The sequence below is a fragment of the Budorcas taxicolor genome, chromosome 1, assembly GCF_023091745.1.
Source record: "Budorcas taxicolor isolate Tak-1 chromosome 1, Takin1.1, whole genome shotgun sequence".
NCBI lineage: Eukaryota > Metazoa > Chordata > Mammalia > Artiodactyla > Bovidae > Budorcas > Budorcas taxicolor.
The window spans coordinates 183,506,274-183,520,508 of record NC_068910.1 but is presented as its reverse complement, the minus strand read 5'-3'; the positions used below and the strand labels follow the sequence as shown (position 1 = coordinate 183,520,508).

Genomic DNA, 14,235 nt, shown 5'->3' with positions numbered 1-14,235 from the left:
TTCTCTTAGCACAAAAGTCCATTTAACTCTTCAAAGCATTAACTAATATACTTTGAAGTATTATACTACTTAGTATATTACTGTGAGGTTCCTTTATAATACTCTGACCCCACCTCTGTTTTACCTAGGCAACTGAACCACTGTAAGAAAGTGAAAGTGTTAGTCACTTAGTCGTGTCCGACTCTTTGCAGCCCCATGGATGGCAGACTGCCAGAGTCCTCTGTCCATGGAATTCTCCAAGCAAGGATACTGGGGTGGGTTGCCATTCTCTTCTCCAGGGGATCTTACCAATCCAAGGATCAAACTCAGGTCTCCTGCACTGCAGACATGTTCTTTACTATCCGAGCCACCAGGGAAGGCCCAAACTACTGTAAGCATTTGCTAAATTTTAAAAAGTTGTATTTTCTTTACAAAGAATTTGAGAGTAGGTTCGTTTCAAATAAGTTATTTTAATAACACATTGTACCACTTTTTTCATATTGATGTTATCTTGACTTCCTAACAGCAAAGTATGCTTTTAATTTTGTCCTGCAACCATGAACCAATCTGTCTTTACCCTGGCAACTGGAACTGCCAGTGAATAACACAGGAGTGCATGAGAGGTTCACAATCTTTGATCATAAATGGAGTAAAAATAACTAGTCAAGATCATGTTGTTGTTGTTCAGTTGCTAAGTCGTGTCTGACTATTTGAGACCCCATGGACTGGAGTATGCCAGTCCTCTCTGTCCCTCACCATCTCCCAGTGTTTGCCCAAGTCTATGTCCATTGAATCAGTGATGCTTTCCAACCATCTCATCCTCTGTCTAGATCATGTCCAAACCTATAATCTTGACTTCATCAGCCTAGAGTCACAACCAGATATCCAAATGCCCTGCTGAGGAAACATTTCTTTGGGTAGATAATTAATCTTAAAAAAAAAAAAAAAAAAAAGGGAAGAAAAACCCACTATCACTATAACATAATGAACTTATGTAATTTAGTCACTCTGTCATGTCCAACTCTTTACAACCCCAAGACTGAAACACGCCAGGCTTCCTTGTCCTTCACTGTCTCCTGGAGTTTGCTCAAACTCATGTCCATTGAGTCAGTGATGCCATCCAACCATCTCATCCTCTGTCACCCCCTTCTCCTCCTGTCCTCAATCTTTCCCAGCATCAGGGTCTTTTCCAGTCAGTCAGCTTAACTCTACTTAGTGATCTTAAGTAGAGCTTATTTATCTTCAATAAAATGCAAAATTCTTTTCTTTTCATTTTTAATAAAAAAAAGAGTTCTTAGATCTAGTTATACAATGTTATTAAATCACTGTGACACTAATAATACCTATATCAACAGATAAATAGTTGGCTGATTTTATGATTTATCAGGTAATTTCTACTTGTCAGGCCATTATTGCCTTTGTCTTCAAAAGATGCATACCTATTCAGAAGAAAGATTATGAAATTTCAGTGTTTAAGAAGGTTTTTTGAAGCATGACAATAGAGAGGTCTGGTGAAGCTAAGTGACTCATTCAAGGTCACCTAGCCAATGATTTGAAAAGCCAAAATTAGAACCCAGGCCTCCTTACACATTGTGCAGGACCAATTAGTAGACTATCATTCAAAGAATATTCCTGCTGCAATCAGGAAATTGGGCACTTTGGGGGAACATGTACAGTATACTGAATATTTAATCCTCCTAGCTTCATTAAAATTTATGGCTATGTGATTTGTATAACATTAAAAACTTTAATCTGCAATGAATTGTCATGTGGCCAATAATCTCTAGCATAAAAGTCATAATACATGGAAATTCTATAATATTATCATCATTTCTTAGGGGTATAAATTAATTAGTGCATCCTTTCCTTCCCAATAACTTTCCTCATACCCCTTAAAGTGGAATTTGAAATGAAGTAAAGAGTTTCTGCTCCTGATTTAAAGTCTTGAAGATGCAAATGTGGAATGGCTTCACATATGAAGTCTGGGGTTTTGTTCACAAAGTTGGATAAAGCAGCTGTTGTTGACTGAGATGCCCACCTAGGAACTGCCTCTTTCATCTGTCGAAAAAGAGGCTTGTAAACAGTCTCCAAAAGCCATAGCATTAAAATGATGTTGCCTCCTCCCTGATGGCTGAGATACTGACCTTCTGAAATGTGATTATGATTCCCTGGGGGAAATTCTGTGAGTCCATAAGTTTGAGGAATTTGGGAGTATTAAAGAACAGGAGTTCATTTATGTACAAGATTTCTTCCAAATTAGGTGCTATTTTTCTTTTCTCCTAGTCTCAGGAGTACTACTCTTTCTATACTCACTAGAAAATCTTCCATGACCTTCTATATTTAACATAAGAAGAATATTTTTCATTAACACCAACAAGTTAAAGGAAGATTATTAAGCACCTGATTAGACTTAATCACATATCTTTCATCCCTATATTTTCTTTTTGAAATTAAAAAAAAAAAAACCTCATACAACAGAAATACTCAAGAGTTTAGGACAGACAAGAGTGGGAGGAAATACCATAGGCATGAAGAGAGTTGTTTGGGGAGCTTGGGATATTCATCACAACCAACTTGTTTAAGCTCCTGATAAACAGGAGCTTCTCAAGTGGAGAGAAATTTAGTTGTAGACTAGTGTTACATTATTAGATATTAAAGTATTGAATAATTTCCAAGAAGCAAAAATTTAGTATTAACATTATACTTTCCTTGAAATTTATACCCTAACTTGGAAAGAACTTCTGAATTTCCTTTCATAGCTGAGTTCTTTAGCTTCTTGCACTATTTTGGACAAAGCAAAGGTTAGGACTGGTTGAGGATAACAGAACATTTAACCACTGTCACCAGAGTTGGTTACACTTGGTATGAACAGAAATAAGAAAGTATTTTGCACTGCTTTCATTTCTTCTGAGAGCAGGCCATGGTGGATGATATTGATTTAGTAAGAGGGTCAGAAACCATTACTTAACCACTTAGACATACAACACTTGTATTCATTAAGTTTGAGAAGATTAAATCTTAAGTATTTAATTAATATGGCATTAATACTTTTACTACATATTTTTGTATTAAGAGAAGATTCATCTGGGAATTGCAGAGGCAAATGAAATCATCTCCAAGGAAAGTAACAGAGAAGGAGTCAGGCTGGGACTATCAACCAAAAGCATGGCATTCTCCTGTGTGTCTGACTTGAGAGTAGGTCACGAGCCTTATAATATAGACTTTCTGCCATGCTTTCTTCTACATGGCTTTGAGGATCCCCAGCATAAACGAGAATGTCATCCAGAAAGACCTGGATGCTTCATCAAAGGGCACAATGGAGAGGATGGAGCAAGAAGAAGGACAAGACTATAGTCTAAAGCTTATTGGATCCAAGCAACTTAACTATTTTCACCAAATAACGTGTAGAGCAACTTCCAGTCAAGTTAAGGACAATGGATTAAGCAATCATGGATATTAACCTTTTTTCTCTACATTAAATATCACATTAGAGCACCGAAGAAGAATTAAGACCACATGGGCCAGGGACAAACCAACACCAGATACACAGCTGACATAAAGTTCTAATGACTTTACCAGAATGGAAGTAAAGACCACTAGACTCATGTACTGAAGGCAACTGAAACTGGGTTTCCTGGTTAAAGCCAGGAACTGGAAAACTACTGCCCATTATGATCTAAGATTAAAATAACTTTTGTAGACTAGTAAAAATTTGAAAATGGGTAGAGGGCCTAATGGCTTCCCTGGTAGCTGAGTTGGTAAAGAATCTGTGTGCAATGCAGGAAACCCCAGGTTCCTGGGTAGGAAAGATTCTCTGGAGAAGGGATAGGCTACCCACTCCAGTATTTTGGGGTGACTCAGATGGTAAAGAAGAGACCTGGATTCAATCCCTGGGTTGGGAAGATCCCCTGGAGGAAAGACTAGCAACCCACTGTAGTATTCTTGCCTGGAGAATCCCCACGGACAGAGGGTCCTGATGGGCTGCAAACTGTGGGGTCGCAAAGAGTCAGACATAACACAACTGCGTGACTAAGCATAGCACAGCACCGAGGGCCTAATATGCAGTAACTGCAAAGTAAGGGGTAGAAAACTAGGCTGAGAACTGGCTCTAAGAACTTTTCCAGATCAACTGAGAGTCGTATGTCCAAGCAGAAATTTCACCCACCACCACCATCCAGACACTCAGACCTCCTAAAGAAGCTAATTTTCACTAGAGATGGACTCACAGTCAAAGACTACAAAACCTAAAATGAAGGCAAATGCTTTCATGTCTGTAGATGAAACAAATAGAATTTACATCTGAAGAACTACAAACAGGAAAGCAATTGAATAGGTGCTCTTAACACAGATGTTCAAAATGTTTAAGGAGGTAAGGATCCCATAAAATAAGAACAGAAGGTTAAGATATAAGAACAAGTGGATTTGAAAAAGAAACAAGTAGAAACTCTAAAAATTTTAGTGCTGGCTTCTATGATTCAATGAATTCACAAACAGATACTGACTTAAGAGTTGTTCCCTGTAGGATGCCTCACTCATTACTGGGGGAAGAACACACAGGAGCAAAATCAGTTGCTTTCTAATGACTGAATTATAAGATAGGATCAATAAAGAGAATGCCTTTTGAACAGGATGGTTTATTGAGCTCTCCATCACGACAAGAAACTTACAAGCACTGACCTACTCTTTCTGATATTTAAGAAAGATACTTTGATAGATTATCCTAAAATATAATTACTTGGTCTTTTAGTTATCTCTTTATTATCACAGGAAACTTCAGAGTGTTTTTTTTTTCTTCAGATTGCAAACTCATTTAAAAAGGAGCTTCTAATGGACAATTTAATTAGATTGGTTTGGGCTTGAATAAAAGCTTAAGGAGGTATTAATATTCTAATCAATTTTTAGAAATGTGGTGGACCTAGAGACTGTCATACAGAGTGAAGTAAGTCAGCAAGAGAAAAGTGAATATTATATATTAAGTCATGTATGTGGAATCTAGAAGAATGGTATGATGGTCTTGTTTGCAAAGCAGAAGTAGAGACACAGACATGAACAGATGTATAGATACCAAGGGGAAGGACGGGGTGGGAAGAATTGGGAGACTGGCCTTGACATATATACACTATTGATACTATCTAGAAAATAGATAACTAATGAGAACCTACTATATAGGGAACTCTACTCAGTGCTCTGTGGTGACCTAAATGGGAAGAAAATCCATAAAAGAGAGGATACATGTATATGTAAAGCTGATTCACTTCGCTATACAGTAGAAACTAACAAAACATTGTGAAGGAACTATACTCCAATAAAAATTAAGAAAAAAATACAAAGCTGTTCTTGAAAAGTCAAAAAAATATTCTAATTGAAAGTCTTGGGGGAAATATTCTTAGAATTAAAAAAAAAAGATAAAAAGAAAATCTTTCTCAGGTTTGTTTTTAAGAACCAGGGAAGCTGTCAAGGACTGCAAGGTAATTCCTACTAAACAACCAGTAGATAAATGTGTGGCCACTGTGAGCCAACCTTGTGTTTGCAGCAGACTGAGAGTTCCCACCTGACTCACGGAAAATGTATTCAGCTGCTTAAGATTATTTTTTACTCATACTTTGAGAAACAGCTTGGTGTTTTTAACCTTTGAATGGCAAGAAAAAGAGCTTACCAGTGATAAACTTTTTTTTTTTTTTTTATCTCTCATGCTTTTTTGACTTATGGCTGAACCAGCCCTTGCTTTGCATTCAAAATAATATAGTAAGATCCACATAAAACACACTTATTAAATACTTACTGCTTGAGAGATAGAGCCAGTACTTTTAAGTTATCTTATTTAATTACAACAACAATTTAGTGCAATAGAAGGCATTGCTCCCATTTCTTATAGATGAGGAAACTGAGACTTATATTCAGAGAAATGGGATGACTTACTCAGAGCTACACATATCTGTAAGTGGTAAAGGAATTCATTTACGAGCATTTTGACTCTGAATTCCATTTTCTTTCCCCCAAGAGGAAATGATGTGGAGTTCATATAAACCACAGAGCCTAAGTAAAAGCTACAGCAAGACCCAGGAATAAAGAGAGATGGCCCCTCCTATGTTTTCACTCAATAACCTATCTGCCTGTAACCCTACTGGGAGAAGCAGCAGAATGAAACCAAAAAATTAGCTGCTTTCTAGGACTCAAAAGTTTGAAGACCACATCTCTTCCTCCTTCAGCTGCTCACCAAAAGAGCATCCTTTCAAGCTTCAAAGAGAAGCAGCCTAGTCTTTTCCATTTAATTATTGAAAAATAATTTTAAAAATAAATTAATTAAAAAATAAAAATAATAATAATAAATAAATGATCAATGATTAAAAAGTAAAAATAAAATAAAATGCCAGTGGATTAAATGTCATTATAAAATAGGAGAAGCAGCCTAGTCTTTTCCATTTAATTATTATCAATTGAAGGCGACTCCAATCATAGGAGTTTCATTCTTCTCTCTTTCTCAGAACCAGCTTTCTCTAGGGAAGCCTACAAGTGGCAACAGTGCAGACTAAGAGAACAATATTTTTTACACACCCGTAAGGCCTGCGTCACCCTTCCATCCAGTACACATTCATACACCATCCATACCCAAAAGGTTTTGCAGTATCTATAAATTTACAGGAACAGTTTCCCATAGATGAAGCTGCAGACGCTTGTAAAGAAGTTCAAGCGATGACAAAATCTCTAGTCTACCTTAGCTGGCCAGATGCCTGCCTTTAAGTGCTAACCACTCTGATTTTCATACATCCTCCAAAGCCTACGGGCCATCTCTGGGAAGCATCCCTGATCATTATCGGAAATCCTCACCGCTAGGCAGGGTCAGTAATAAATACAGAACATTTCACATGCCTAAGTATGGTATAAGGATTCAACACATTGGAGATAATTCTGGCTTTAAGACTCCTAATCCCCCAGCTAGACTCAAATTATCAGGAGGAGCAGAAAGACTGCTTTTATTCGCTTTGCATTCCTTACCCCAACACATAATAGGTGTTGAGTGAACATGGGATGAATGGATAACTGCCTGATAAATGCACGGTTTGCATTTCTGCCTCCTTATGCTTGTTCCTGATGTTTTCATCACTGAAGTTCCTCTCCCTCTCTCCTTACTAGGTAGGAAGTCTTGGTCATTACTTACATAAACATTTATATAAAATGTTCCTCCAATTAGTATATTCAGTGCTATGCTCAGAGTTTCTCAAGTAATATACTCATTAAAACAATAGATACCTCACTCAAATTTCCAGAGATATTTCTCTAGTTGTTCAGAGCAACCTTTTATATTAGTCAATATAGATCGATGGAAATTTATGAAAAGGCTGACCTCACAATGTGAAAGAACTGGACTACAAATCCATGTTTATAAATTGATCCTTTCAAATACAAAATTTTCCACAGGAATTCTTTTATAAATGATGGTTACAATTCAGGCCTACTCAATAAAATGCTACCCCCTCTAGACAAAAATTAATGGAACCAACCAGAGTTGTGTGCCCTCAAAGTAAGATGAAGAGAATAAAGAGAATTTCCTCCCTGCTCTTGGGCACCCAACTCAGGGCACCCAAATGTATTCCTTCCTTTTAGTGCCCTTATGCCCAAATCGAAACAAATATTTAACTCTCCCTATTTTCAGTTACAGAGTTATGGAGTTCAACCCAGGACACTTTTAATCTTTGAGATTCTAAAACCTTGACATTTTCAATTTTTCCTAAGGCAAAATCCAACTTATCTCAACTAGATATTAGAAGAACAAATAATTAATCCACATTAAGGTGTAAATAACTGCTAGCCATTTATGAAGCATTTACTTTTTAATAGAGAATATTTGTTTACTTAAATGAATATATACCTCTAAATTGGCATAATTTTAGTAACTATGACTTTTTTAAAAACTGAAAAATCAGGAAAGTGTAGAGAAATCCTTCTGGGTGAAAAAGAAATAGGTCAAACTTCCCTCATAACCTAACCCTAGTTTCTATTAAATTATTCCTTCTTTTCATCTTCTTTTGTTTTGTAAACTACAGATTTCTAAAAGTACCAAGGGTTTATTTTGTCAATTTAAATTGTGTTGGGTTTAGGTTTTAGCTTATTATCAAAAGTGAGGCTCAGGTTGACACTGAGCATTTTCTATCAGATTCTTTGGGAGCAGAATGTAAATTGATTTAATTAGCCCCCTAGAAATTAGTCTCAATACTTTCCACTTACAGCTTTAAGTTATATAATATTCACCCATTCATGTGTCTACTTGTTTTCTTATTCATCAGACATTTATCATCTGCATTCTGGAAGGTATGAGGGTTTACACTAGTGAACAAGATGATTCCAAACAGGCCTTATCCTCAAATCACTTACAAACTGGTGGAGAAGACAGATAAGTCAACATGCCATTATAATATATAGGTCAAAACCTACATCCAAAGTGCCAAAAGAGCACATAAAAATGGAACAGCCAATTGCCCAGGCAAGTTAGGAAGGCCCCACAGAGCATGTGACATTTGCTTGTTGGTGAATGCTGAGAGCCCCGTGAATGAGAAGAGAAGAAAGGGATTTAGTTCATACAGCTCTGACTACAAAAGGAGAAGATAAAGAGGGTGTAGAGCCAAAAACCTCAGGGAGGGAGAATAACTGCGCCCCTTGGGGGAGGCAGAGACCGCTTGCTGCTGCTGCTGCTGCTGCTGCTGCTAAGTCGCTTCGGTCGTGTCCGACTCTGTGCAACCCCATAGACGGCAGCCCGTCAGGCTCCCCCGTCCCTGGGATTTTCCAGGCAAGAGTACTGGAGTGGGGTGCCATCACCTTCTCCAAAGAGATGACTTAAGAACCTCTTTTTCCCAGTGTTATATTTTATAACCTGGCTAATTGAGCCTCATCCTTCTCACAGCACCATTTCACTATTACCTTAGGTGCATGTGTTCAGCCAGCTCTCCCAGACACTACGTGCAGCTCTCCTGGGCAGACTCAGTTCAGTCCAGTTCAGTCTCTCAGTCATGTCTGACTCTTTGTGACCCCATGAACTGCAGCACGCCAGACCTCCCTGTCCATCACCAACTCCCGGAGTTCACTCAAACTCACGTCCATCAAGTTGGTGATACCATTCAGCCATCTCATCCTCTGTCGTCCCCTTCTCCTCCTGCCCCCAGTCCCTCCCAGCATCAGAGTCTTTTCCAGTGAGTCAACTCTTTGCATGAGGTGGCCAAAGTACTGGAGTTTCAGCTTTAGCATCATTCCTTCCAAAGAAATCCCAGGGCTGATCTCCTTTAGAAGGGACTGGTTGGATCTCCTCGCAGTCCAAGGGACTCTCAAGAGTCTTCTCCAACACCACAGTTCAAAACCATCAATTCTTCAGTGCTCAGCCTTCTTCACAGTCCAACTCTCACGTCCATACATGACCACAAGAAAAACCATAGCTTTGTTGGCAAAGTAATGTTTCTGCTTTTGAATATGCTATCTAGGTTGGGCATAACTTTCCTTCCAAGGAGTAAGCGTCTTAATTTCATGGCTGCAGTCATCATCTGCAGTGATTTTGGAGCCCAAAAAAATAAAGTCTGACACTGTTTCCCCATCTATTTCCCATGAAGTGATGGGACCAGATGGCATGATCTTCGTTTTCTGAATGTTGAGCTTTAAGCCAACTTTTTCACTCTCCTCTTTCACTTTCATCAAGAGGCTTTTTAGTTCCTCTTCACTTTCTGCCATAAGGGTGGTGTCATCTGCATATCTGAGGTTATTGATATTTCTCCCGGCAACCTTGATTCCAGCTTGCGCTTCTTCCAGCCCAGCATTTCTCATGATGTACTCTTCATAGAAGTTAAATAAGCAGGGCAGACTAGAAGTGTCTTATTCCCATTCCTCTTCTTACCCCGGACACTTTGCTGCAAGAGGAAGCAAATCTAGGGACCCATGCTCATCTAGGGACGCACTCCTGGTGGGGCAATGGGGTCTTTACCCAACATCCCTCCCCTAACTGGCCAGCCTCGCTGATGCCTAGGGCTGCCTTTCACCTCAGAGCATACCTGTGCCCCATCCTGCCTTGTGACCGTCACAGCACCTTCAGCTCCCCTCCAAGGGTTTTTAGATAGACTCTTGTCTAGGGCAGACTATGATGCTTTTCTAAATCACATCAATGAAAAGCTTGATTGTTGATTATGTAAAATGTTGGAGCAAATATTTGCAGAGATCCTTATGGAGCTCATTTCAGAGCATCTGATTCTTCCTAAAATCCTAAAGAACTGCTGCTGCTGCCTTGAACCCCGACAAAACACATTTTATTGGCAATCCTGACCTAATCTATTCATTTTACACCCTTTATTAAACAAATGGTTAATTGAGATTAAACTCTAGAAATGGCTTGTGGGCACAAAAGTTAGGAAATTCAGGCCCTTTTGCTACACTGAGTTGGAAGTTAAAGAATGATACAGGGTGCTTGGGGCTGGTGCACTGGGATGACCCAGAGGGATGGTATGGGGAGGGAGGTGGAAGAGGGGTTCAGGATGGGGAACACATGTACACCTGTCGCAGATTCATCTTGATGTATGGCAAAACCAATACAATATTGTAAAGTAATTAGCCTCCAATTAAAATAAATTTATATTAAAAAAAAGAATAAGTGGTGATTGCATGAAATGACCTGGAAAACTATACAAAAAATGCTGTTCCCCAAAGCCTTCAGCCTTCCCTTTTATCCCCTCTTAAATCAGTTCCTCAGTAACCTAGAGACAGCAATTCCAACCACTTAAGAGAGGATGCTAATAATTTCTATACCTAAGATTGTGAGATGAAAGAAATGGTTCAAAGAATAAGGTACAGCTATGTCACATTTCTGAGGTTTAAGACAATTAGCCTTGCATACCTAAGGAAAAGCTCAAGTCTTTCTGAATAACTAATTTAATTCAGTAGTACTTTCTGAGATTTACATTATGTTTTTTAATCTAGGATTTACTCTTAGAGAAAAAGGCAAAGGACCTATGTGAATATTCACCTAGGAGCCCACTTCCACTGATCTGGGGGATATTCATCATTCCCTAGAAAAGCAATGTGTTCTGAAACTTAATTTAAATGAGCAATCTTAGATTTTTAAGATTTAGATTTTAATCTAAAGATTTTAAGATTTTAAAGATTTTAATGTGCAATCTTAGATTTTAAGATTTCTGCTCACAGCTTTTCTCCAGAAAATATGATCTGATTTTTTTTTTCCTAAAACTAAAGTTGAGGTACTGTATTTATGAATAAGAAACAAAACTATTTGTTTACAACTGGAAATTTCTTTTTTTTTTTTTTCACCTTTTTCATTTTTACTTTTTCTAGGTGCATTTGGCATAGTGTCTGAGACTGACTCAGCCAAGAGATCAAAATGATCCTCAACTCTTCCACTGAAGATGGTATTAAAAGAATCCAAGATGACTGTCCCAAAGCTGGAAGGCACAATTACATATTTATCATGATCCCTACTTTATACAGTATTATCTTTGTGGTGGGGATATTTGGAAACAGCTTGGTGGTGATTGTCATTTACTTTTACATGAAACTGAAGACTGTGGCCAGTGTTTTTCTTTTGAATTTAGCTCTGGCTGACTTATGCTTTTTACTGACTTTGCCACTGTGGGCTGTCTACACTGCTATGGAATACCGCTGGCCCTTCGGCAATTACCTATGTAAGATCGCTTCCGCCAGTGTCAGTTTCAACCTCTACGCCAGTGTGTTTCTACTCACATGTCTAAGCATTGATCGCTACCTGGCTATTGTTCACCCAATGAAGTCCCGCCTCCGGCGCACAATGCTTGTGGCCAAAGTCACCTGCATCATTATTTGGCTGCTGGCAGGTTTGGCCAGTTTGCCAACTATAATCCACCGCAATGTATTTTTCATCGAGAATACCAATATCACAGTTTGCGCTTTCCATTACGAATCCCAAAATTCTACCCTCCCGGTAGGGCTGGGCCTCACCAAGAATATACTGGGATTCTTGTTTCCTTTTCTGATCATTCTTACAAGCTACACTCTTATTTGGAAGACCCTCAAGAAGGCTTATGAAATTCAGAAGAACAAACCAAGGAAAGATGATATTTTCAAGATAATTTTGGCAATCGTGCTTTTCTTTTTCTTTTCCTGGGTTCCCCACCAGATATTCACTTTTATGGATGTGTTAATTCAGTTGGGCCTCATTCGTGACTGTAAAATTGAAGATATTGTTGACACTGCCATGCCCATCACTATTTGCTTGGCTTATTTTAACAATTGTCTGAATCCTCTCTTTTATGGCTTTCTAGGGAAAAAATTTAAAAAATATTTTCTACAGCTTCTGAAATACATTCCCCCGAAGGCCAAATCCCACTCAAACCTGTCAACAAAAATGAGCACACTCTCCTACCGCCCCTCAGAAAATGGAAACTCCTCTACCAAGAAGCCTGCCCCATGCATTGAGGTTGAGTGACACACCTGAAATCTGTCTGTGAAGTCACCTTAAAGAAGCAGCAAGAAAAACATTCTTGCACAACACCTCGCTACCAAATGAGCATGGCTACATTTCAGAATTAAAGGATAAAATAGATTATGTGGACTGAACTGACTTGTCTACAGCTCTGAACAAAAGTTCTTTTCCTTTGCAACTCAACAAAGCAAAGCCACATTCTGCCATGTTTTGCATTAGATAGATGATGCCCACTCAAAGAACTGATGTCAGAAACTGGATGAAAGTGATGATTTGGAAAATTTTACTGGGAGAAATGCCCTCTCCCTAGTCTGCTCTTGTTCTGTTATATTTGATTTCCACATGAAAGTACTTAGAATATGTTAAACCTCAAGAGGAGCAACAGGAGAGAAGAGCTTAAGACTGCCATGCCCAATTTCCAAAGGGCAGCAAAGCTTTCGTGTTTATTTAGCTATTAGCAACTGTGGCCCACTTGTACCTGCTACTGTACATTTCATACAAAGAAATGTACTTGCTAAGCAGTAGTTGTCAGGTTCCAGACGCTTTTGTGAAATCCAACCCGTGTCCTATAGATTCACATTGCCAAAATATGCCAGCTGAGTGGCTTATTTGTGTAATGATGTTACTGTAGTCATGTATAAAAATTAAATTACTTGTAAAGGTGTTATTCCAGTCCCAGGTAGTCGTGTTAGTTTTATTTCAGATCTAAGAAGTATATATATTTTGTGGTGAAAAGATTATGTATCATAAAATATGCCTTACTGTTTAAAAAGTATATATTCAACCTGTGTATGTATCTCTCTAAACTGCTGTTATCTTATTAAAATTTAGCAAAGTCATATTCACATAAAATAATGTTATTCAATGTATTTAATCTTCATTACTTAAAATAAATGTGTTTTTTTTTAAACAGGACAACTGTGAATAAGTACAAATGTATTTTTATTTAAATCTTGATACAACTGATAGTTTAATACTGTTGGTTTTAATTTAATATCCTGCTATTGAAAATACGAAGAACACACTTTCTTCCACTGCACAATATGGAATAAATATACCATTTTGAGCTTTCCAAAGTTTGTCATGCAACAAAGAAAAACTCATTCCTTATAACACTAAAATAATATATTATTTTACACAAAATTTTAATATGGTTTTTCTATTCACATACATGATAATTGTAAGAAATAGAGACTATATAAGAAAGCAGTAAAAAAAAAAGTCATATTTAGTTCTCCTGCTCAAAAATTACCATTTTAACATTTGGGTACCTTGTTATACTTTTCTTGTATTCATTATACACACGTACATGTTTAAATCATGATACTGAAATCATAATGTATTTTGTATGCAAATTTTCCCTTTAATGACATAGCATAGAAGCTTGCTACACCATTAAATTTTTTTTTCTAAAACAATTTAATACTTGATTTAGAAAAACAGTTATTGGATCTTTATTGTAGGAGACTTCCCTACAATGTGGTCCAGGGCTAAGACTCCATGTTCCCAATGTAGGGGACCTAGGTTTGACCCCTGGTCAGGGAACTAGATCCCACAAGCTGTAACTAAAGATCCTGTGTGCCAAGACTGAGACTGGGTACTGCCAAACAAATGTAAAAATAAATAAGTAACTGTATAACATTACAAAATACAGACACATCAGTTTGCTAGTATTCAAATTTTTGAGGTTTTTTTTCTGATTTTTCAGTATCATAAATTATATTGTACATAAACATTCAAATACATGAATCTGATAAATCCTTTCTGATACACTCCTAGAAGTGGTATAAATGATTATACAGATATGAACA

General features: G+C 37.7%; 1 protein-coding gene across 1 annotated transcript in view; it reads left to right on the top strand.

Moving 5' to 3' along the window:
- The window catches only part of AGTR1 (angiotensin II receptor type 1), a 52,404-nt gene extending 39,154 nt beyond the window's left edge, over window positions 1-13,250 (top strand). The window contains exon 3 of the mRNA XM_052641178.1: window positions 11,302-13,250. Coding sequence (XP_052497138.1) covers window positions 11,348-12,427 — 1,080 coding nt within the window. The 5' untranslated portion in view covers window positions 11,302-11,347 and the 3' untranslated portion in view covers window positions 12,428-13,250. The remainder of the gene's footprint in view (window positions 1-11,301) is intronic.
- Window positions 13,251-14,235: the final 985 nt, after the last annotated feature.